The sequence below is a fragment of the Polypterus senegalus genome, chromosome 6 (genome assembly GCF_016835505.1).
Source record: "Polypterus senegalus isolate Bchr_013 chromosome 6, ASM1683550v1, whole genome shotgun sequence".
Lineage (NCBI taxonomy): Eukaryota > Metazoa > Chordata > Cladistia > Polypteriformes > Polypteridae > Polypterus > Polypterus senegalus.
In genome coordinates this window covers 1,837,349-1,863,038 of record NC_053159.1, presented here as the reverse complement: position 1 = coordinate 1,863,038, position 25,690 = coordinate 1,837,349, and the positions used below count along the sequence as shown (strand labels likewise).

Below are 25,690 nucleotides of genomic sequence, written 5' to 3'. Positions count from 1 at the left end.
CTCCCTTTTAGGGCAGAGCAGCGCCACCTAGTGGCCAGGTAAGTGCGGGTGGACACCAGCGCTGAAGGCTTTCTGTTTAGTTTAATCTGAAGCAGGCTGGGAGGGGTGAGGTCCTGTGCTGGGGGTCTTGGCATTGGTGTAGTGTGGTAACTGCAGGGTCTTGTTTTGAGAAGGGGGGGCAGTTTAGGGGATGGCCATCTGTTATCTTGACAGAGGGGTTTGTGAATTGGGGAGGGGTTTTATCAGTCAGAGGGGAGGTTTCTGGGCAGGCCACTCCTGGAGTAGTTTAATCATGGGGCTGGTGGGGGCGGGGGCTGTGTCCTTTCATTCCTGGAGGAGGCAGAGCATGAAACTTGGAGGGTAGCTTATGGGGGGTGTGGCCTTCAGAAAGGGAAGTTGTTAAATTTTTGCAGAGGATTGGGTGACAGAGTGGGGGCGTGGCCTTCATATAAAGGATTGGATCACAGACTGGAGGCGTGGCCGTCATATAAAGGATTGGACCACAGACTGAGGGCGTGGCCTTCATATAAAGGGTTGGTCACAGACTGGAGGCGTGAGCTTCCTGAGGATGGCTGGGTCACAGATAGAGGGCGTGGCCATTGTCAAACAGGCTGGTTTACTGGATGTGGGCTCGGCCTCCATAGAAAAGGCTGGCCCCTAGAGTGGGGGCGTGGCCTTTGTGGAGTTTTACAGATCAGCTGGCCAATCAGCTATTTAATTTCCATTTGTTCAATGTCCTACGAGGTTCATAATGTAAAACGTCCTGCCAAACCAATGTCACTTTTTCTTGTGGCTTTTACAGTATGTGGTTCATTTTTTGAAAATAAAGCAGTAAACATGCGCCTTTCCTTATTCATTTTTACACAATAAAAGCCAACCATGACTCTTACCTGATTTAAATGGGTTGAAGAATGGGGGGTTTCTGTGTCACTCATTCAAGGCGCTATACAAAGCATAGACTGTCATGCTTGGGGGCTCAAGCACTGGAAGGGCAGGTGGCTGTGCCAATGGTGGAAGGTGGCGCCCCCTGAAGGTGAGTCCCTGTTTTCTACCCACTGACAGATGACAGAAAATGCTTGGCTAGGTGAGTCAATGGCAGGTGCTGTTCATTAACTGCCCTCTTGTCTTCCCCACAGGATTCCTTCATCCTGAAGCCCGACCAGATGCAGGTTTGTATTCAGGATTTGGTGCTTTGATCCAATGCCATCTGGGGAGGACATGACTGCCGTTGTTTTTATTCTTTGTTCTTTGCTTTTGTTCCACAGACTTTGAACGCTCTGCTCATTTTGGTCTTCATCCCGATCTTCGACATGGGTCTGTACCCCCTGATCAAGATGTGCAAAATAAACTTCACGTGAGTATCGGCAGACTCGTCCCTCCATTGAGATGGCGTCACCTCCACCCATCAAAAGCACGGCCAGTTAATCGAGGTGCCACATGGGTACAATTGACCAGCTGCCCTGTCTGAAGGGTCACTGAGTACACAGTAGGGGGCACTGCCAGGCTAACCAGGCACAGAGCATGTGTGATGTTCAGTTGATTCTCATACTTAATATAGTGCCTTTCTGAAGATCTTGACAGTCTTATAATGACCCCTGGTTCCCGTTAATCAAAATTGTTAGATAAATCATTCCATTCACTGGGAGCCCCCTGTTTTTAAAAGCAGCTAAGACATTGGGGACACACTTTGTGTTTTACAGTATATAGCGCCTTTCACATTCGGCACCGCTCCAAGGTGCTTTCTAATACAAGCAAGAGGAGATTCATCAAGATGTATTTATTATTTAGTGAGTGCCCCCCGATGGGGTTATGACACACACTGGGGTGACTCGCATCTTGGCAATAAATGGTGGGCGGAGCCTGCAAATCAGACCCCAGCAGGAGGTGATTGGCAGGAGGGGTGCAGCGATGTCATCTGTGTCCAGGGGAGGGGCCTGACAGAGGCGGCGGTGGTCCGGTTAGCTGCTCAGGCTGGGCTCTCATGACAGGCACCTTGTCGTCCACAGGCCCCTCAAGCGGATGGCGGTCGGGATGATCCTCGCTGCAGCTGCGTTTGCTGTCGCCGCCGTAGTGGAGGTTCAACTCAGCGTAAGGAACGCCGCTTCTTGTAAAATGGCTGCTCTTCTTAGCTTCGCTCAGTCTGTGTGCAGTTGCCATGTTTTCTCCATGGCTGCTTTCTTTTTCTAACATGCCCACCAAGTGACCCAAGTACGGTGGATGTGTGCTGTGATGGCTTGTGTGTTGGGTGGGCTCTGGACTTAGTAAATGGATGGAGGGCTGTGAATGTCCATGCAGTGAAGGGCTTATCCATCCATCCATCCATCCATTATCCTAACTACAGGGTCTGTCTCGGACTGAATTTACTAATATTATTCATAAAAAAATACAGCAGAGTGAAGGAGACCCCCTTTTGGGGGATCAGCTGTGCACGATGAGCACCTCTCACTTGAACCTACCCCCAACCAACACACCACATTTCATGGAGCTTTTCCCTGATTTGTCTTTAGGAGACGGTCATCCCAGCGCCAGCTCCCCGAGAGACCTTATTTCAAGTGCTGAACCTGGCCGAGCTGCCCGTTGATGTCACTTATTCGGGCTCTGATGTTCCCCTCGATAGATTTAAGCCTCTTCAGGTAAGTAGCCTCTTCAACGGTACACAACCATTTAGTGGAAGAGTAAGGGAGGGGCTGCAGACACAGGTAGGTGGGGCCAGAGGTGGAGACAGGAGAGGCCAAGGCAAATAAGAGAGAAAAGAAAGGGCCAAGGGTGGAGCTGCAGACACTGATAGGAGGGGCCAGAGTAAACAGCAGGCAAAAATAAGCACTAAAAATGGAGCCTCAGAAATGGTTGGGTGGGGTCGGGGTAAAGAGCGGGCAAATAAGGGTAAGCCTGAGACACTGATAGGAGGAGCCAAGGAACAACAGAAATGGAAGAACTAGGGGCTGTAGCCTCACGCAGAGATAGTTACAAAGAAGGGTGGAGTCTCTTAGGCAGATAGGAGGGGCTGGGACAAACAGCATGGAAAAGGAAAGGCTAAGGGTGGAGCGTCAAGCACAGATAGGAAGAGCCAGAGCAAGTTACAGGGAAAAAGAAGGACTGGGGATGGAGCCTCAGACAGGAGGGAATGGGAGTTAAAAAGCAGGAAAAGGGAGGGTTTAGGGTGGGATTTAAGACCAGTGTAGGTGTCACCTGGGTAAAGATCAGACACAGCTTGGAGGGTCCTGGGAAAAACAAGTACTAGTGGTAGAGCCCCAGACAATTCCTGACAGGAGTTCACTTGCACCCGTGCTTCACATCCGCGTAGCTTCACTTCACTCCCAGGTTCTTTTTAAATGGCTGTGTGTTTATCTCATGTTAAAATTCACAGAGAAATGATAATTAGGGAGAACACCAAGTAAGTCCCCTTCCCTCGAGGTCTCCCCTCGTTCCTCTGTCACCCTAATTCTCTCCCAAAGGCCACTCTGTCATGATGTGGCTTTAAGGCCCCTCATGGCGTCAGTGCTGGCCCTTCAATGCACAGAAGACTAAGCTAGAGTTCCCTCTAGTGGTCCCTGATGTTTCTGCACCCACAATCCTTGCATAGCCTTTATAGGGTGGGGTCTCCCAGCTATAAGAGGGCAGCGTTGGGTGGTGCCGCCTGCTGTGCTGAACAACAGTGACTGGCCTCCTGATGGCTTTCAAGATCCCAGCTGTCAAACTTGGGTCCCCGTCCTGCCCCCCATTAGAGGGATGCACTTTTGTCAGCACTTCTTGGTGTTGGCCTTTCCTATTTCACTTCACACCTACATTTACAGGGCTTAATGCCCCCTGGTGGGCCTGGCGGGTAGACCAATGACTTTATTTTCCTATCTTGGGCTCGGCTGGGTCCTGTGCCAGGCCCTGGTGGTCCATTACCTGTCATCATTTTCTATCAGCGAGTGATCAGCTCGGCAGGTGGCTGTAAGGTGAGTGGGTTGGCTGCCCGCCGATATTCTGTGAGCCTGGTTTTGTGTGTTTGGCGCCCTCTACTGGATTTGTGTTCGCTGTATTGCCAGTTTGTGCGCTAGACTGAAGTGCGTCTTGATGTTCGCCTCGCGTGTGGCTGGTCAGCGCCCTGTCAAGTAAATCTGATGACTTCCATCTTGCAGGATCCTTCACACTACAACAGGCTGATGCTGGCGGAGGACTCACAGGTTATAAGCTTTGATCTGCGGTACAACGGTACGGACATCACCTGCAACCAAACATTTCATGGTGAAAAGGCCTACAGTTTGACTCTGTTCACCCGTGGTGGACAACTGGAGTGCAAACTGGTGAGTAGAAACGCGCTGCGGTTCGGCTCTCACTCTGCGTTCATTCATGGATGGTCCTCAAAGGGAAATGAGAAACATATGGATGGCCTCTGCGCTTGTGGCCAGCATCACTCGGTGTCACCGTCACAACTCTGTGTGAGGACATCTCTGAAAGTCATCATTAATAAGAACAAGGAAATTAAATTGCAGCACACATGGGTCGGATTCCATGTCCCGCAGGTCATCTCCTCCATGGTGTTTGTTAGGGCAGATGGCACTGCTGATGGGCCATTAAATGTAAAGCCTCTGGCACACAAGTGTCCAGCTGATGGGTGCTTTCAGGATGGCCACTTTAGAGTTTGGGACGTCCTTTAGGGTGGCTGCTGTCCTACTGTTTGTTGCCTGTCGTGCTTTAGGTGGCATGTCCTGCTCGTTGGATGGCGGAAGGCTGGCACTTCTAAAAAGTCAAGTAAGCGGTGGGTTCAATGACACACTGAAGAACACACACTGGTGGTGGGTCAGCAGTGGGCCGTCACTATCTAAACGACAAGCGCAGGCTGGTCACAAAGGCCCATCTTTGGTTTGTCCTGCTTGTCCTCGAGACCACGGAGTGAATGCCCACTGGCTCGTGATGGTGCCCACTCTGAAAGGTGGTACATACAAGAAAGCCTGATGGTGAAAGTGACAAAAGAACAACTGGCGGAGGAGAATGCGTCCTCAACGTCACACAAAAAAGGAAGAACGAGGACAACATAAGACAAAGGGACAGGTAGAGGGACAGAAACGTCCGTTTAATTTGTGACAGCTGATTTTATTACACCGGCAGGATGATGAAGAGCGCGCCACTGGACGTCGGCCTCGGAAATATCTGCAGCTTTCCAGGCCTATGAATCACCGCCATCCATCTACGTCTGCTTAAGCGATGAAGTGCCAGCTGGCAGACGTGACTCGGGCGCCTAAACGCCACTCATCTGATATGAGCAGCCCGGGCTGTGCACTTTATTAAGAGCTGGGGGGAGGCCGATGGCACTGAGGGGGCCATAATGGATGGCAGCGTTTGAGTTTCAGCCGTCACTGTTATGTAAAGCATTGGGTGGGCGAGTCTGAGCAGTGAGGACTCCATTCTGGGAGCGGGAAGGGGGGCACGCGGTGGGGACGGCGGCTCAACGTGGTCTACACCTGACAGGGGCGCGCTGGCGTCCGTCTGCGTCTCCTGTCTGTGATGTGACTGTGCAATAAACACAAAATCAGCCGCCATCTTGTTAAATCAACGTGTTCTGTTTGTTGACTTTTAACAGCTGGAAGACGACATAAGGAAGCCGGCGAAAGGACTCGCTGCCCTCAGGTACCGGGGGTCCAGGGGGGTCCGCAAGATGTGTCACCTGCCCACCTCAGCTGCTTAGAGTCTGTTAAGTGTGCATTTCACTACGTATTGACCTGTCGATAATTAAACAACCGAGGGGTGTGACTGTCATCACTGTTTATAGCGCCTTTCATATAACTAGCGTTATATAGCACCTTTCCTGTCTGTCACTGTTTATAGTGCCTTTCATATCTCTAGCTGTCTATAATATCGTGTTTTTCCTATTACTTATTACATAGTGCTGTTCATATCTATAGCTAACCCTTAGCCATATAGTGCCTTTCACCCAGCTATCTCTGTATTGTATTTCACCTTTTGATGTCATACACTGTCATTTATAAATGAAAGTTTGTTGTTTTCAGATAGTCATGCTGTTATATGGCCCACTCCTTATGAATGTCATTAATATCGTGTGTGTGTGTCAAATGTGTCTATGATTTTCACACACCGCATCATCAGGCCTGTACATTAGTGTTACACACGGCGCAGCCCCTCTCGTGTTTTATGTCAGTGCATTTCACTTTTATGAAGCTGGTTTGTGCTGATTGTCTTACACGGGATCAATCAATCAATCTATCTGTGCCACAGAGTGCCCTTCCTACCTATTTGTCTATTTATTATATAGCGCCTTTCATGTCTGTTTTATAGTGCCAGTCCCATTTATTTATCTGTTGTATAGTGACTTTCAATTCTGTTATATAGTCCCTCTTATTTTTATCATTTCCCTCTCCCCTATTTATTTATCATTAATTTATTATTTGTCACGTTGTTCTTGCCCACAGCGCCCCCGGTGCTAATTTTAATGCACACTGCCATGCACAAAGGTGGCTCCTGTGACGGCGCTCTCGAGTCTCGTGTTCTTCGTGACGTCCGCCGTCGTCTTTTCTGAGTTCCCCCTGCCTTTCCATGAAGGCTCGTCTCCCCATTGGTTTCGGAGTCTGGCAGGTGACGTCGGCCCTCACCGAGCTGGACCACCTTCTACCTGAGCTTGGGGTACGGACGTTCATGCTGAACGGGTGCGACCGTCTCTTCTGCCCCTGGCACTGTAAGGCACTCACTTGTTTGCCAAGGCTGGTGATTTGGGGTAGGGTCTCAAGGCTTGGGGACCCCCAAAGTGTGAGAAGATCGCTGTTGGAGCACAAGGGCAGCAGATAAAAATGGGAGTGACGAATGATGAGCACACATCCCTCATTTCTTGTCTTAATGTTTTTCTCTTTCATCTTCAGATTCATCAACAGCCTTCAAGATGATGTAAATGTCACCATCGGCGGTGAATCTTTTTTTGTACCCAAGGACCACGGGGCTTCAGCTTACCAGACTCTGGAAAGAGGAGTGTAAGTGGAATGAAGACGCGAGCATGCGGGGGTCTCCAATGCCCACCCCAACCCCTCCTTTCACTTTCCGCATGAAATAAAAAATCAGACTCAGCTCTAATTGGTCCAAAAACTGAAACACAAAAGATTTTGCTGACAAAAGATCTCGAAGTGAAAGGCTTCATGATGTGCGAACAAGAGAGTCCTAAAAAGTTCCAAAAGCGCTTCCAAAAATGCCCACTAGTGGGGGAAATCCCATCATAAACCCTGGCTAGACACAAAAAGGGCCACGTAGGATTTTTATAAAAATTAAATTCCATAAACTGTCCAGAGGCACAAAATAAAGCTTTGTGGAGCACAAAAGGAAAAATGGAGTTACAGTCCAAATCAGACAAATCCCAAAACAGACAAAATGTTCAAAAGTCTGAAAATTTACCTAATAAAGCAGAGCAATAGGCACAGAAAGTCACCAACGTCAGAGCGCATTGAGACCCTCAGGGCTTACAGGTTACTGCTGTGCCTCACAGCACACATGAAACTTCACCCAGGCATCGACACACAAAAACAATCAACAGGCACCAAAGAATTAAAAATGAAGTAAGGGGACAAAACGAGGACTCAAACCCGAGCCGCGGAGGAACTCCGAGCGAGACGTCATTCTTGTTGTAGACCTCAGCTCATCCCAACTTGTCTCGCCTCCTCACACCTTTCATCTCGGAGCAGCTTAAGATACGGAGGGGACGGAGAAGGAGGCACGTCCTACACGCAGAGGAGTTGGGGGCTCACGAGGGGATTTTCAAATTGTCATAACGTCACCTCCGTGTCTCACATTACGTGTCTTATTTACGCAGCTATACAAAAGTGGAGTGCACAATGGGATCTAAAAAATACGACTTGGACGTCGGCCTTCTGGACTTCGGAGCTTCCTACACGGCCATAATAACAAAGGTAAGAGTTACGGGGTGGGGGGTACGGTATGAGGGAAGGACTCGGTGCTCAAGGAAACGGCAAAAAGGAAGAAGAGAAGTGACGGGGGTCTTCAGAGTCCTCTAAATTAAGGGCCTGGGTTGGGGTCAATGGGACACCTTCCATAAAAGGGGCTTAGACGTTTAGATGAGTGATTCCCCCTCTGTGACTGTGGGGGGGGGGGCAACAGATGACTAGTGCCAGGGGGTCATGTAGTCAATATTGTGTCCCCCCATTACTTGTGGGGTTGTTGGGAGTGTATCACACCGCGGCCCCCCTTACTAGTTACAGAGGCAGGGCTGACTGGCAGGTGGACGGCTTTGGATTTCTTTCCATTTCTGGTCAGCCTTCATGGGGGTCTTTGTGTTCTCATCTCAGATCTAAGAATTTACTTTTTTTAGAATCCAGATGAAAAGGTCCAAGTTACAAAAACAGAAGACGTCCAAGCCAACAACGTGAACGTGGCCTGGCAGATCCCTCAGTATGTGCTCATCACGGCCGGAGAGGTCATGTTCTCCATCACTGGACTGGAGTTTTCGTACTCGCAGGTACGGCCAAGTCGGTCAGCACTAGTGTGACCCTCCCTCATGGGGGTCCACGGTGTGTCACTGAAAAAGCTCTGTTGAGCACAGGGGACTGGCAGAGTGGGGGGGACGCTGCTCAAAGGGCACCCAAAAGCCGCGGTCAGTCAGGATGGACACACCTAACATGGCTGCCCATCTCTGTCCCCTTAGGCGCCGGTCAGTATGAAGTCCGTGCTGCAGGCCGGCTGGCTGCTCACTGTGGCCTTTGGAAATGTCATCGTCCTCATTGTGGCGAAGGCAGCTGTCATGGAACAGGTAAGTGGAAGAGCCCAAAAATCAGAAACGGGACACTGCTGTGTGTGTGTGTGTGTGTGGATGGGTCCTCCACCATTAGCTTATATAGCGTCTTTCAGACATGCCTGGGGCCTGCTGCTGCCGATACAGCTGTCTGCTCCATGATTTATCTTTGGCACTCTTCATGTTATACAGCGCCTTTCACACGAGCGTAGCGGGGTGTGTGTGTGTGAGTGGATTCTGTCCAGCAGATTTGATTTGATTTGTTATACACAGCACGTCTTTATTTGGACAGATTGTACAAACAATTCATTTTGTTGATTCAAATGTTTATAATTCACGTAATAAATAAATGAAATATTAAATAGCCGTCATCTGCGGTGGGCTGGCGTCCTTCCCGGGGTTTGTTTCCTGTCTTGCGCCCTGTGCGGGCTGGGATTGGCTCCAGCAGACCCCCTTGACCTTGTAGTTAGGATATAGCAGGATGGATGGATTGATGGATGGATGGCCGTCATTTTTGTAGGACTTGAGCCTTTTTTTCAGCAGTAGGACTAGGGCGGTCTCTCATTTTTTTTAAGACTCACACTCACAAGTTGCGAGGTCTAATCAAGTCGATTTTTGCGTATCTTTTATAGTGCCTTTCACAGCTGGTCTTATTTTATATAGCGCCTTTCAATGTTACAGCTGTACTGCCCATCTATTGCAGTCTATCATAGACGGACTGTTCTTCTCTGCTTCTGTCTTTTCAAGTCTCTCAACTGATCCTATTTTTCATTTTCAGTGCCTTCACCTCTAACTTTACTGTTGCAGTCTCCTTTATATAGCGCCTTTCATATGCCTCAAGCATTGTCTTTATAAAATGACATGAAGAATTTTAATAGCACCTTTTAAAGTCGTTTACTTAATCACATTACGGCTGAATGGAAGCTGCAGCTTAAACTGACAGCACTGGGCACAAGGAGGGTGCCAGTCCTAAATGTGATGCCAGTTCATCACCGCACACACGTGTATACACACACACACACACACACACAATGCTTATTGTTGAATCAGTACACAAAATGACAAAACAGGCCTCTAAATAAGCAGAAAACACAGAAGCTGGCCTCACCTCAGGTGACCTGACCCCAAACTCAAGTGCAGGCTTAATGACGTGATTTCATTATTTATTTCTTTTTTCTATTTTCTGGAAGTCTGTCCTCAACAAATGATATCTTTATCTTTTTTTCGTAAAAAATTGAATTCATTTAAGATATTTGTTTTTGGTTTAGAAGTTGTTTTCTACTTTTTATTACATTTAATCACCTGTAATTAATGTGGATATATCAAAAGACATCATCTACAGTATGTGTTCAGGTTTTACGTTTAGCATTCAGACTCCTTTTCTGGCTTTCGACTTTGGGTTTTTGTGTTTAAGGTGACAGGACGGACCCTCCGCTAACGATTTTCTCAGCTTGTATTTGTGACGTTTCTTCTTCTCCCGGTCTCCTCTGTTACCGAAGCCTTTGCCTTTCTTCATGGTGAGCATAACAGTAGGCTTCACAGCCTGCACAGGCCCAAAAGGGAGCTCAGTCTTTAAGAGTTTCAAAATAATTAAATACTTCAAGGGAGAGGATAATTGTAAACCTCTGGATGGAAAAGGCAAATTTTTTTAAAAACATTAGAAGGAAAAAAGAAAGAAAAAAGAGGACAAAAGAGTGCAACGAGTCCACAATGCAATCCAAAGTCAACGAGAGTCGACAAAAGCTGAAGATCTTAACTACTGATGACGCTCTGAGGGCCTGAATATAAAGACCAGGGGCGGTCCCTCAGCAGTGATGTCATGTGACCCCGCCTCTTGGGGCTCCAACCATAAGACCCATGGCGACACATTCAGAAAGCCGAATGAATGGTGGAAACACACACGTCTGGTGGCTTTCCCTACTGTTTTATAGCGCCTTTCACCCCTGCCTATCTAGCTCAGCCTGCTCGATATTTAACTCCTTTAAATTTCTTTTTTTTTTTTATTCTCTTCCAGTGGGCGGAATTTGTCCTGTTTGCCAGCCTCCTGCTGGCCGTCTCCATCATCTTCTCCATCATGGCCAGCTTCTACCAATACGTGGAGCTGACGGAGCCCACAGAGAAGGACAAAGACGAGGCCGAGCTGAACGACACGGGCAGCGGGAAGCAGGAGGAGGAGGAGCAGCTGCAGTTGCATCCGCTCAAGAAAACCAAAATCTAGGCAGCTAAAAAGAGAGGGACCTTCCTCCTCCTCGCCTTCCTCCTGCAGCTCGTTTGTGCTCTTTGATGGCACCTCACAGATTTTCCTCTTTATGTTTCGTTATTTGAAATCACTGCTGATGAAAATAAAACCTCAACCCGTTTGTCTCCTTCCTCCTGTTTGATTTAGACACGCGACTTTTAATGGTGAAGCCTCCATTTGCAGGCCTGATGTTCTTTCTGTGCCCACGTAGGGTTCTTGTTCCTTAAACATAGTGAAGTCGACGGCTCTAAATATACCCCCAATAAGTGAGTGTGTCATGTGATGGACTGGCATCCCATGAAGGGCTCATTCCTGCCGTTCATCTATGGATTTAGAAAGCGGAGAGCTGATTACCTAAGACTGAAATGAAGACCCCTGGAGGAATGGCCTGCTGAAGAAAACGGATTTCACCCGCATTCCCAATGGAAAAAGTGGGCAGCAGGGCTGAAACGCAATTCATGGCTTCATTTTTACTTGATTTAACCAGGGTGGGAGTTCCGGGCTCTATGAAACCTGAGCTTTGGGACTCGGTGGAGAACCCGTCTAATGATAAGTGGCGCTGAGATTTTTGTGGGTCAAGGTCACATTTTGCATCTAAGAAAAAAAAAAAAATCTGAAAGCAAACAGCAAGACGACAAAAGCCAAATCGTACGAGTCTAATGAATGCATGTGGGAAAAGGACGGGCAGCGTAAAAACTGAACGTCATGACCCTCAGAGGACCTCAGAGTCATCGATTTGTGGCAGAGGCCGGTGAAATAAACACACAAGTCCTCACTTACAGCACAGACAGCCACACTGTCACTCCTCACTGCCACAGAAGAGGGGGCACAGCACACCACTGGGCCCGTCGTTAGGGAGGAGTGTGGCTGTGCCAGGTCTCAGCACGACCTCCAGTGGCTCCAGTGACAGGACGTCACGTGCCATGGACAGGACCACCTGTGGCTGTCACGGTGTGCCCAGTGTTACGTTGCTGCTGGTCAGTAAGCAAGACGAGACAAAAGGAGACAAACCCTTTCTGTCTCGCCGTCTGAACTGTGTTTCCACTCATCACTTTCTGACCAGTGGGGTCAGCACGATTCTGAACACGTGGAAATGACAATCTGTCAGACCACCCCAATCCTTACAGGGCTATTTGCTTTATTTAACAGCAACTTGTCACCAAAGGGGTGCCATCAGCAGAAAGATGTGTCAACGCAAAGGAGCAAAACAAGACAAACAGCCGGAGTCAAAGCTGAGAGGAGCTCAGGGCTCCCATGATGGGCAAGTGACCACAGAATGTCACCAGATGTCACTTGGATTCCTCACTAACTGTGGTAAATGTTTAATAAATGTAAAATGTCTCTACAAATAACTTTCAAAATGATAAAAAAAAGTCAAGCTGAAGGGTTAACAGAGCTGAATTTACAAGGGACCCTCTCGGTTGTGGGATGTCCATCCTCAGTCAGTCAAACCTTCACCGACTGTCGCCGATGTCAAGATGTGACAGACCCCTCATGGGTGAGCATTTGAGCTCTTCTTCCAATAATTACCTTCCATTTTTCAAGCTTCTGTTTCAAAACCCGGTGGGACGTTCGGCGGTCAGTATGAATCTGCACAAGTGGAAGTGACCAGCTGAGGCGTCCGGCTGCCGCATGATTCACTGACCATTTGCTTTGTCTAATAGCAACTTTGTCACCAAAGAGATGACATCAGGGTGTAGCAGGCAGTCTAACAGCAGGTTTGTGGTCACCTCTGAAGTGTCACCTGTCTGACCACCGGGCTCTGACGTCACCGGCTCAGGTTTGCCACTTTCAGCCGCCCTGTCACAAATGAGTTCATAGCAGCTGTGGCCGTCACCCTGCCTGTGAGGTGAGCTACACTTAGAGCTTCTGCGGTTGCAGGTTTCAGACGCGACGTCCACATTTTGCAAGTTTGCTGCCTGTGGTACAAGAACGAGGTGCGGCCCAAAGGTGTGCGCAGACCCGTCCATGTCTGCTGTTCCTCTTTCCGCCTGATAGCAGCTGCAGCCCCTTTTTCTTTTCTTGGTTGGACCGGGGGACCCTGCTTCACTTGCGGTGTCAGCCTGTGCTTGGTGCCGGTGCTTCTTCTTTTCCAGACATGTCTGAACTGCCAGACTGAGGTAGTGCAGATTCTCTTCATGGGACGTGGCCTCATCCTATTAAAAAAAATAAAATAAAACCGACGCTCATATGTGTTTGTCATTTGATTCTGAAAAGCGCTTGTAGCCAAGCAGGTCAGCAATCACAGTAAGTCCCAACCTGCTGCTGTCCCCTCAGCGAATAAACAATGGGCCACGTACTGGAGTCGGGACACCTAGTGGAGACTCGGGGAAATGCATTCACACATCTTCACACAAAGGGATACGGGAATCTGACTCTAAGCGGCATGTCGCTCAGCACTGCGACTTTTACAACACATGGGTGGTGTTTTGAGCCCACCAGACACACCAGTTAACTGGTCTACAGAAAGTTCTCCTCTTATTTGTAAAATTCCATACAATTCCTGAACTCTGCCTGATGCTGACATTTTCTAGTGGCGGCCCTACAGTCCACGACAGGCTCTTCTCTCGAGTGTCTACCACCGCATGATGAAAGAACGAGATTTGGTGGGTACAAGCGGCTGAAATGTGCTTTCTTCACGGGGTAGCTGGGCTCTCCCTTAGAGATCAGGTGAGAACCTCAAAGAAACTGACGAGGCTTGGAGTAGATTAGAGCAGCTGACCCACCACATCAAGAGGAGCCAACTGAAGTGGGTCGGGCCTGTGCCATAGATGCCACCCTGTGGAGATTTTTGGTCACAACCAGCTGGGTGGAGATGCCAGGGAAAGCCCAGGGTTTGCTGGGAGGATCTCTCAGATGGCCTGGCTCTGAATGTCACAAACACAAGAAAGGCTCATCAGTCTGTCACCTCGTGATTTAAATACTGAGACAAAATGGAAAAAAAGAAAGAAAGGGCAGCAATTGCTGTGGTTAACGTATTGCACGATGCCAGCTCCATCAGGCAGCACGCTATTTGCTGCCAGGAAAAGGGGCGAGCCCAACATCGGTACTGTAAAGTCGTAAACCGGTCAGTAAAGTAGACCAGCCCAGCAATTATCACCTATGTAATGTGACATGGTGCAGAAAGTCTGACACGCTCCATGATAAAAAGTCACATAAGGTGACATCAGCTTGAGTTGGGTGACCAGGGGCCTCATGTATAAAGCCGTTCGTAGAATTCACACTATAACATGGCGTGCGGACAAAAGCGGAAATATGCTTACGCACAAAAAAGTGCAGATGCATAAAACTATGCATACGCCGACTTCCATGTTCTTCCGCTCCATAAATCCCAGTTAGCATGAAAAGTAACACACGTGCACGCGCCTGCTGTCCCGCCCCAACTCCTCCCAGAATTACGCCTCTTTGAATATGCAAATCAATATAAATAACCCTTAAGCTCAGCCTTCTGTGAAAAGGCAAAGGCAGGAGGGAAAATAGAAGAATTTCAGCAAATACCAAGTGGAGGCAAAGAAAAACGTACTGCTTGTTGGTTTAAACAGTGAGATAAACAACAAAAGGAAGTTGATCGAGTGACATAGACTGTCTTCCACTAATTACCTCCCATTTTTCAAGTTTCTGTTTCAAAACCTGGTGGGACATTTGATGGTCAGTATGAATCTGCACAAGTGGAAGTGACCGGCTGAGTAGTGTAGCAGGCAGTCTAACAGCAGGTTTAACATCGTAAACTTCATCTTAAAATCGTTTAAATAACCAGTTTCTCAAATCCCATCGTAAGTAAAGTAGCACGTTAAATGCTTTGTTTTGTATTTGATCTTCTATGTGGTCTGTGTGTGTGAATCACTACGTGTTTCTGTTCGTTCTCTTCCTCTGACAGGACACAGAGTCCATTACATTTGTAATATTACAGCTCTCTGAATAACTAAAATACTGAGATGTATACATGATATTTTCATGATGACAGGAGTTAAAGCGTGTTATTAAACGTGGGAACACGGTGGTGCAGTGATTGTGCGCGACCTTTGATGAAATAATTTATTGTAGCAGGTCTGTCTCTTTCAAACATACTAACCTCCAATTCCTGTCCTTCCTTTTCTTTCTCCAAACACCCAATCGCCACACAATCAGCTCTGTAATAGACGTTAAGCCATCTGTAAGCTGAGAACGCAGGATTCTTCAAAACTTTTAAGGAACAACGAAATATCTTCATAGTACGTGTTTAATTATTCTATCCATCTCTCCTTCCAGTGTCGCATCAGCACCAGCAAGAATACAGCGCGAGGCAGGAACAATCCGTGAACGGAGCGTCAGAGACTCGCTAGTGCTGCAGCACCCTGTGGTTAGAGTTAAAGTTTTATCTGTATAATATAATAAACATATTTTGCTGCATTTCATCTTTATCATATGTAGATACACTCTTTATAAAGTGGCTCAGGATATGTAATATTATAACTGTAGTGTAAGTTTCCAGTGAGGCGATTGTACTTATGAGTCCTAACAGGTCTACAAGGAGCACTTGATGGACTGACTGAGTGTGTTTAGAGTTCTTGGTTTGTGAACCGCGAGGTCCGTACAGGAAAGGCTCTGAAGTGTTTGTCATACGAGAGCAGTTTAATAGACAGCATGGCTGAGGCAGCGTGTGCTTGATGCTGTATCCTGATAATTCTCTTTCTGATCAGCTGCTGCTGTGATTCACACTCAGATACAGTGATAGAAATACTCCGAGTGTTGCAGTGAGAGTAATTTGGAAAAAGATGATCCGATGTGGGATCCAAGGTGCAGTGAGAGTAACAATGTAAAGCAGTTATGGTATTTAGAATAGTTTGGCCATTCTGTGGACCATTATACTCTTACAGGTTAATTACAATCAGATGCCTTAAGCTAATAAACAATATGCGGTTAATTTCAGTGTATTTATAAAGACGCGTCAGGGATGTGGATCTAAAAAAGAAAGGGTAACCACACATGAACAGTAGCACTGCTTTGACGCTGGGTGCCGCCAGTCTGCAAAACTGAGTGCAGAACTTGTGTACGACGGGGTATGAACTACCGTGGAAATGTGCGTGGCTTTACGCCAAGTTTAGTTTTTATATATCGCAATTTGAACGTGGAAATGTTCTTACACAACATTTTTGTGTGTACGCACCATTTATACATGAGGCCCCAGGTATTTTGAATCTTCTCTTATAACAGCCCCAATTTAGTTGTCCCCACCTATTCTCTAATTCCTTCTCTTATTTTAGACATTTCTCTTTTTGCATGCCACGTCTTCTTAATAGCTGCATTGCAGCTAATCGCCAGTCACAGGGTCCGAAGTCTCCGGTGTACACAGCATTCCGTTCAGTTTCTTATCCTAACCTGACGTTAACACCTTTCCCCATTTCCTTGTCTTTTTTTTTTTTTTTACCACTTTTGAATTACAAGACCCCAAGTCATATCTTTGATAAACTCTGGCTGTTCAGTTCTTTCACAGCTCATCAACTCCTACGTCAAGTCGAGATCTGAAAACACCCAAGACACAACTTTGAGTGCCACTGCCAGGTCACTTGTGTCCTGCCAAAGGCAAATTTTTAATAATGATAATCTGGAAAGAAACAGGTTTTAAAGTGAGCAAAGAAGAATAATTAAGAAAAAAGGTCAAGAGAGATAACTAGGAAGACGGATAAAATGGCAACCAAAACGCAAAACACCAAACAATGCGCGCTGTTAGGATAAGGTGGCAAAATGTTCAGAACGCTTACCCCCAGAACTTACAAAAATCCAAATGAAACTGAAGGTTTTTAATTGCATTGTGAAACTGGGATTACAGGGGCTATGCATTGCTCTAACATGACGTCACTGATCATGTGACAGCAGTGGTAAAGAAAATGGCTGTAGCCAATCTTCTTTCTTCTTCTTTCAGCTGCTCCCGTTCGGGGTCGCAACAGCGGTCATCTTGTTCCATATCTTCCTGCCTCGTCATCTTGCTCTGTCACACCCATGACCTGCCTGGCCTCTCTAACCACATCCGTAAACCTTCTCTTAGGCCTTCCTCTTCTCCTCTTCCCTGTCAGCTCTATCCTTAGTACCCTTCTCCCAATATACCCCTCATCTCTCCACTGCACATGTCCAAACCAACACCATCTCACCTCTCTGACTTTGTCTCCCAACCTTCCAACCCGAGCTAACCCTCCAATGTCCTCATTTCTAATCCTGTTAATCCTCGTCACACCCAATGTAAATCTTGGTATCTTTCACTCTGCCACCTCCAGCTCTGTCTCCTGTGCCACCGTCTTCAGCCCATATCACACAGCTGGTCTCACTACCGTCCTGTAGACCTTCCCTGTCACTCTTGGTGATACCCGTCTGTCACAAATCACTCCTGACACTCTTCTCCACCCACTCCACCCTGCCTGCACTCTCTTCTTCACTTCTCTTCCACAATCCCCATTACTCTGTGCTGTTGATCCCAAGTATTTAAACTCCTCCACCTTCACCAACTCTACTGCCCTCATCCTCACCACTCCACTGACCTCCCTCTCATTCACACACATGTATTCTGTCCTGGTGGTCCTACTGACCTTCATTCCTCTCCTCTCATATCTCCACTTCTCCAGGGTCTCCTCAACCTGCTCCCTACTCTCGCTACATCTCACAATGTCATCAGCAGACATCACAGTCCACGGGGACTCCTGTCTAATCTCTAAGTCTGTCAACCTGTCCATCACCATTGCAAATAAGAAAGGGCTCAGACCTCACCACAGTCACACTTCCCTCGTTCATATCCTGTACAACTCTCACGTACTTCTCTGCCACTTCCGACTTCCTCATACAATACCACAGCTCCTCTCGAGGCACCCTGTCATATTCTTTCTCCAGGTCCACAAAGACGCAATGCAATATAAGGACATTAAAAATGGCTACAGTCAATAAAAACGACAAAAAGCAGAAACCTGTCAAAAAAAATAAAGAAGTGACTGTTTCTTTTACAATTCCTTGATGGTCAGTGCCATTTTCTACACTGTGGACCTCCTGGAGCTCGTAGCAAAGGAGAGAATTAAAACAAAAGTGATAAATCATTCAGCATAAGTGTGTCAAGAGACGCGATGGGGGCTCCCTTATACTGGCAGCAATATGTCTGTAGAGCGCCTTACTGGGATTGGGACGCCAAGTCAGACGTTTTCTTGTTTCTTAGTCTTTCTGATGTATGTTCAGACTGTAGTGTGCGCCGATATTTATTCATTCATTTATTAATCTACATCTTATTCACACGTTGTGTTTAATCGAGTTCTTGTCACCAGGTCCAGAGGCTCAGATTGATGTACACAGTGTTCAGTTTCTTTACTCAGTTTCTTATCCTGACTTGAGGTCGAGGTAGGTTTATCTACCTATTTATGTATTTATTTATTTAAAGAGCTTCTGTAAAAAGCCAAATGTCCCCCTGGAGACAAATAAAGTTGTATCTGTCTGTGACAGCAGTGTGTAACTCCTTTGTCAGATTTACTTCTTAAGCAGTCAGTCCCTGACTGGTCACTCAAGCACATACCAGTTGGCGCCTACCTTACCAGCCCTCTTCTAAACAACTTTTATGTCACCCAGGTGGCATGGAGGCTCAGTGATTAGTGCTAATGTGCAGATGCAGGGCTCAAATTCTAGCCTGGGCACCATCCAAGTGCAGTTTCCTCGCCCCTGTTCTCCAACTCTAAATAGCAAAGACATGCTTGGTAAAGGAATATTCCACCTCAAAAATGACCTTTTTTTGTCCGTTACTTACTCCATGTTGTTTGTAGTTATGGCTTTGAAAAAAGCATTAGTCGTGTGTCTTTATGAAACAAAATCAGGTGTCAATGGAAACCAACGATGGAGAAGAATAAATACGTTAATAAGAAAGATCTCAAATTAACTCGTGTTACATCATCACCTGTCAGGTGTCCACTTGTAAGCGCCAAACATCTACGGCTTCAACAGATTTTACAATATAAACTATCAATTTATTTGCCTTAGTTTGCTTCTACATAAAGGCAAAAACATTACAAATATTTGGTCCTGTGTGTGGCAGGTCTTGAGCAAAAAACGTGTTAAAAGACCAGAAGATGAAAAGCAGTTAAAAATAACACAGACAATCAAATACTGGAGAGTGAAATGGAATGAACATTGTAACAGACGGCCGGCCGCTTAAACCTGCCGGGACGCCCCAGAAGTGTAAAGATAAGGAAAGCAGCTTTTTTAGGGCATTGATGCTAGACGGCAACTTCCCTGCTTTACAACGGTGCCCCGAATCTGAAGTTCGGTTTCTAAGCCCTGTTGGGTGCCGCCAGGGGGTGCTGTGAATGAACTGGGGGGACAAGCGCTATCTGCCTGACCCGGAAGTGCCGGCAGGCCATGTGGGAGGAAGAGCAGAAGCACTTCCAGGCTGGTCAATATGAAAAGGACCACCTTGAACCAAGTCAGCAAGCCTGAGTCTGCAGGAGATGGACAATGCTTGCTGGGAAGTATGGAGGAGAAAGTATCAGAGAGAAAGAAAGAATAATTGTGGGCTGTATGGCCTGTTTACATGGGGCTGTGGTGCTAGAGAGAGGATTGTATGGAGCCTGACAGAAATAAACTCGCTCTTTGTGCTTTTAACTTGTGTCCTCAGTGTCTGCCTGTTGGGTTTGAGGAGCAACAGCGCCCTCTAGTGCTCACAACACCAAAGTCAAAATGCTGGGCTAACCCAAAGTCAAAGATCCTACAATGAAATTCTATCAGTAGAGCACATCTACAATCTTGGACTCCGCATGGACTGCAGAGCTGCCTTTATAAATGTTGCAGGCATGACAAAAAAAAAAAAAATGTAATGTGAAGATCCCATTCTCACTTTTACAGTATGTGTTCATCATGAAGTATCTGTTTTCTTAAAATATTTGCAAAGAAGTGAAGGAGAAGGACTGAGAGTTTCCAATCGGCTCCAGGCCATAAATCATTTGGATGACATCCTTGAAAAGGAAAACATCTGCAACATAAGAAGAAAGAAAACACTCACACGCCATAAAATCAGATGACAAGTTCCCTTACCAATAAGGTCATTCCTGCATATGGAAAAGTCATCTTGGATAAAAGAGCATTGGAATCGTCAGAATGGACGTCCAGCACAGACCCCACTATAGAAAACCCAGGAGCGTGTAGGCGGCCAGTTGGCCGAGATCTCCAGGATGGTGCTGTGGTTTTCGACTTTCTCTTGTATGATTTTAATCTTCTCTGTTGTTGACTGGCCCTAATTCTTCACTTAATGAATGGACAGATGTTGTTGGTTTCCATTTATGTTTTGTCAATTTCTAACCTGCTCTGCCAGATCTGTACTTAGTAATTAGCATCATCTGTACTGAGGATCGTTCACAGCACTATACAGAAAAAAGGTTATGATTATAATTGTATTAACCTCTAAATAACCACTGTGGCCCCCCAGGACCCTCTGCTTTCAAGCATCACTCCAAACACTCTGTACCTCAGTGGGATTCAGCCAGTTGTCTGCATTATCCAAACTGGGAGCCGACTTTAAGGCACAGACTACAGTTTTGGTGATGGCTTCCTCCACCCGAACTTCATCATCCACATCCTGAGTAAAAAAAAAAATTAAAAAAATGGGAAAAGTAAAGTTAACTGCAAATCATTTTATTTAAAGAAAATGAAAATCTGGAGGCACAGCAGCTTTGCAAGTTAGACACACACACACACACACACACACACGGAGGTGTAATGTCCCTTTACTTAAACACAACAAAAGGAGCAAGAGAATGAAAATGTCAATCAGCTTATCTGGCAACGGGAATGAAAAATCCTTGGTAATTAAATAGAATTTATTTTAAAATCCAGCGGTGCAATTAGAATTCAGCACGTCTTGTGTTTGATCTTTATTCACGCACCGGGGGTTCCAGCTATTGTAACACACACGTTCGGATGAGAAGAAGGTTATTTAACTTCCACCGAATAAAGTTTTAAACCTGAAACTGAAAAAGTGCCCTTTGTATGGAGGTCTCAAATGGATAAGCCTCATTACTTGAAGCTCCGCTCATGTTATCAACAAAATTACATTTTTTGACATTTCTTTAAATTCATATAAATGTGACACCATATTGCACTAATGACAATGAAAATGCAGCTTTTAAGCCTACTGAGAATTCAATGTATTGATCTGAGCAGACTACTGCATCATTAGTCTCGCCGACTTACACAGAGGCTCTAAATCCATAAAATGAGTTAATATATTTTGGCAAAGAATATGCGAGAAGTATGAACAAAGAATGCAAAGTTCTTTAAGTGTCAGCGTTTGCCTGACGGTCTTGACGGCATCACATGCACAATTTCTGCTCGGAGAGCCAACGTGTCTGAAACAGAGTGCAAGTCAGACACCTCTTCTGTCCATTCACGTCCAGGTGACAAAAATGAGGCTCCAGTCTTACGCTGACAGATGCGGACTACCAGGCGTTTGACTTGTACGTGCATCTGGCCATTTTTCTTTGGATTTAGAGGCAACAAAGGGCACAAGATAGAGATGACTTCCAGAAAGCATTGCCAGTCCTACAAAGACAGATAGAGACTGTTGGGTGTTTGATGAAAGTCACCATTTTATGCTGGGAAGTTGCAGAGCACCATTCAGTGGATTCACCACTTTCAGGTTGGCCTATGATCCTTCCCATGCACAGACAATCCATGACCCCTCACTGGATACACACTTCATCATCGGTGAATGGGAGTCCCAAAGATGGTAGGTTAGTGTTATAACCCCAAAGTTAGAGGGGAGATGCAGTGTAACTGTCGAGGTGTCTGTTATTCTTGTTGTAGCTCCTTTTTATGTACTTTAGTGTGTCACACACGAGCGAGTAGGGGGCAGCCTATGGGCTCGAAGGAATGCGAAAAACAAAAGACGGGGTTATGGGACAGTGCACTAGTGCCTTTCTCTTTTACTCGCCAGGAAACAAGAAGACCCGAGGCCTGACAAACCGTAACTCGATACGCCGAAGACAACACCAACATCGCATTTCCGCATCAACCTACTGTCCACCCCTGATGACTGCATTTCCAGCTCCTCGTTTATGTTCTCCCTTCCGGCTCCATTTGATGACATCACCGCTATCAGACTCCCGGTCCGTCAGTCTCATTCCGGTTCCACCACATAAATCCTCCCTCTGACAAATGTTTTCTGTCACCAGTGTGACTCTGTTATGCTTGCAACCAGTACTATAGTGCTGACTTCTTGGTCTGAGTACTACACACTATACGGGGACGGTCTCCCAACTCTTAACGATTAACTCTGTCTATTCTTATCGTCCACAAGTGCCAGATGGGTTTTTTTTTGATCATAGCCTTGGTTTCAGTAATTTATTTCACTTTAATTTCTTTGCTTTTGCTTTAAAGAAAATACATTATTTTCACATCTTGACTTTTTGTGGCACCATTTTGTTGTTCGATGGTGTATGGATTGCACTCGGACAGATTGAAATGTGCAGTGCCAGACATCATCATCATGACAGTGTATAAAGTTATGCACTTCTCAGTTGTCCAAGATTACAGATACTTACTATTAAAATTGTTTCTATAATTCTATATTTTTCTTTTTTTTTAATCTCTGGCTTGTGACTTTTTGCTTAATGTTTTTGGTTCAATGCTTTACCTGATTTTTTTGACAGTTTCTCATCTCCTAGTCCTTTAATCACTTGGTTGCTCGAAGTCTTTCTCAGGCCAAGTAGTGTCAAGAAAACAAGCCACTCCTGCCCACTAGCAAACTCCCAAGAACAGAATTGGACAACGTTGAAGGTCAAAAAAGCCAAAGTCAACATATGACCTTCTAATGAACCAATCAGATAATCAATTAGATAAGGCAGGAATGATGGGATGATCACGGAGAAAGGCCTCTGGTAAAGTGCAGAGCAACTCTGCAAAACCACTTGGCGTCACGATCAGGCTTTTGATTCCAATTGTTCCTTGGTCTTTAAAAGTTACATATGTAAAGTTCCTGGAGTGCTGAAGGTCAAGGAATCTAGTGTTAATATTAAACTTTTGTTCCCATGTGTTTTTACCAGGGTTAAAAATTATTCATGTTCTCCTCTGGTAATTTTTTCTTTTCTTATGGGTGCTGTCATTCTAAGATAGTTTTTCTAACGGTTGCTATGATGTTGCTAGGTTTAAAGGACTGGGAGTGTAAGATGTGACATCATCACTGAGTGGGCATAAAGGTCAGTGTCCTACACGTCCTCATGGTCCAGGATTGGATTCACAACGGAATAAACTTTAGTGTCTTTCTTACTGTATTATTGGTTACATTTTTTTCTGTCCTCTGACTATGAATTACGTCTCACGTTTATTTTGGCTTCTGACTTTCTGTTCTATATATGACCACAATTCTGTCAACCCACCCAGATCTTCGTTTATTTAAACTTAGTCTTCCCAGTTACAACTCCAGCTTGAATTCTGATCTGTCTGTGTCATCTCTCGTTGCCATTCTCATTCTCAAAACTGTTGCCGCCCTGTGTAATCAGTAGGCAAGGAGTCTTGTCAAGTCACTGCCACCAAGGAAACAAAAAACTGATGAGCTGCTTTTATCTTCTTCGAAAGACGCCATTGCTGTTGACTCTGAAAAAGCTCAGTCACTCTGAAAGCACATGACTGTCATTATTCAATAAAACCTTCTAAATCTATTAGCACACACAGAAGTTAAGTGCTCTGTTCACTCGACACTGGAAACTGTGCATTTGCTCTTTTTACAGTTGTGTTTAATACATTCTTGCTCATCACTTATTGCATAGTAAGACATGTAAGTACAAATTCCCCTGTTACTCTGTACATGTGACAATAACGACCACAGAAACCTATGATGTCCTCCTCTGTGGGCCGTAGCTCAAGTAATTGTTTGAACAAAGATGTGTCATAACCGAAGCTCTTTGCTCTGAATTAATTAAACAATACGCATGCAAGATTTTAAAATAATTATATAGGAGGCTCAAGTCTTTTGGGTAATTGTAGCTAGAATTAAGATACGGAATTAAGAGAGATAAATCATAAGAGCAGAAGAACTTTTTATGTATTTTATACGAGGGTTGTACCAAACGTAATGCCAGTTTGTCATTTTCTCTGAAACTAGTAATCCAAATGTGATGCTTTTACACTACCTGATAGAGTAACTCTTACTGCGCGACTCACACAATTTATGAACTTCTAGGGTTTGCAGAGCCATGGATGTGAAGCAGAAACAGAGAGCAGGTGTGAAGTTCCTTGACCAAAGAAGGATGTCCTACTGCCGACAGCCACAAAAGACGCAGGAATGTCTATGGTGAGGTGAAAATTGATGGGAGTAATGTGAGAAGATGGGTGAGAAATTTCAAAGAAAGCAAAACCAGTGCTGAAGACAAACCATGTAGTGGTTGAAGGCCATCAACAGACATCACAGAGGAAAACCAAAACCAAGTGGATGACAAGAGCTACATAGACGGGTGGGTAAATGTCTGAGAGACTGTGGAGGAACTTGGCTGGGCTCACAGTGCTGTCGAGCAAATTAGTCCACAACCTTGGATACAGGAAAGTGTGGGCCAGTGGGTTTCCTCATCGATTAACTGGTGATTTGAAGAAAAAAAAAGAGCACAGAAACAGCTGGATGCAATCCAGTTACACCACGATATGGCACGACCCTACACTTCATTGGTAACGTCACAGTTCAGTGGTGTCACATCTGCCCAATCTGATACCCTCAGAGTCTCACGTGTTCCATCAGATGAAGGACGGCGCTTCGATGACACAGGAGAAGTGGAAGAAGCTCTCAGAAGCTGGACCAGGGAGTGCCCAAAAGGGATCTGAGAAGCGGGTTTTAAAGGTGGTGCAGACGCATTGCCACTGGTGGAGACTATTATGAAAGGTGCCATTTTGTAGACAAAGGGTTACTCTACACGTGTGGGTCGTTCCACATGTCTCGTGTTGTTCATATGTCCTGACAGGCATTACTTTCAGTCCCACCCTCGTATTTAAGGGAAAGTGCAGCATGCTGAGATCTCACCATACTGATGAATTAACACAGACATTTTACCAGTACAGAGGACTGACTGCTCTTCAACACAATTTGCTTGTGTATAAAAAGTCTTCAATAATTAAGAGTGAAAATTGTAAGTCAGGAAACAACAAAATTGAGGTTACAGTGTTTTAATATATTTACCATGAATATATGAAATGTAAATTGTGCTTCTAAAAATGTCTGGGGATGCACAAATGAATGTTGCTATTGTAGAAGGAAAATTTTTCATATTAGCATAGAGACTAGTAAATTAACATAAGGAGCCATAAAAAGTAATTAAAAGCTTCTAACATATTAAGATTAAGCATAAATTAGAATGGTAAGCAAATACGATAGGTCAAGCAAATAGCTAACTAAAAATCAGTTATATTGCATTATTTTTTAATCTTACAGAAAAATATCTAGTCTGGGAAAGAACAGAAATTGACACATCGAAACCAGCTTCGGACAAGATAAGAGGTTGAGAACATCTGTGTTCAAGGCCAGGAAGCTAGGAAGCGATACCACAGATACAAAATGGCTCTGGAAGGCGCATATCGAAACCAGCTGGATTGATGAATCAGCAGAAAGGCAACAAAAGGCTTTTGCTGCAAGCAAGGTCACACTGATGGTAATGCATGAAGAAAAAATCTTAGTATATTCAGGCATTAGTAATAATTATAGAAGAACATATTAGAAATGAACTTTAGTGTAGAAATTA

The 25,690-nt window shown here is 45.5% G+C and overlaps 2 protein-coding genes across 8 annotated transcripts in view; one reads left to right on the top strand and one right to left on the bottom strand.

Annotated features, from left to right (window-relative positions):
- slc15a2 (solute carrier family 15 member 2) overlaps positions 1-11,103 on the top strand; it is a 39,356-nt gene extending 28,253 nt beyond the window's left edge. For all 4 annotated transcript variants that reach the window (XM_039755226.1, XM_039755227.1, XM_039755225.1 and 1 more), the window contains exons 13-23: positions 1,137-1,169; positions 1,266-1,354; positions 2,007-2,088; positions 2,508-2,633; positions 4,128-4,292; positions 5,570-5,616; positions 6,861-6,968; positions 7,799-7,895; positions 8,315-8,461; positions 8,648-8,752; positions 10,749-11,103. In XM_039755226.1, coding sequence (XP_039611160.1) covers positions 1,137-1,169; positions 1,266-1,354; positions 2,007-2,088; positions 2,508-2,633; positions 4,128-4,292; positions 5,570-5,616; positions 6,861-6,968; positions 7,799-7,895; positions 8,315-8,461; positions 8,648-8,752; positions 10,749-10,952 — 1,203 coding nt within the window. In that variant the 3' untranslated portion in view covers positions 10,953-11,103. The remainder of the gene's footprint in view (positions 1-1,136; positions 1,170-1,265; positions 1,355-2,006; positions 2,089-2,507; positions 2,634-4,127; positions 4,293-5,569; positions 5,617-6,860; positions 6,969-7,798; positions 7,896-8,314; positions 8,462-8,647; positions 8,753-10,748) is intronic.
- Positions 11,104-12,144: 1,041 nt separating this feature from the next.
- The window catches only part of hspbap1 (hspb associated protein 1), a 103,176-nt gene continuing 89,630 nt past the window's right edge, over positions 12,145-25,690 (bottom strand). For all 4 annotated transcript variants that reach the window (XM_039755231.1, XM_039755230.1, XM_039755232.1 and 1 more), the window contains exons 7-8: positions 20,437-20,547; positions 12,145-13,129 (exon numbers count right to left, since the gene is read on the bottom strand). In XM_039755231.1, coding sequence (XP_039611165.1) covers positions 12,611-13,129; positions 20,437-20,547 — 630 coding nt within the window. In that variant the 3' untranslated portion in view covers positions 12,145-12,610. The remainder of the gene's footprint in view (positions 13,130-20,436; positions 20,548-25,690) is intronic.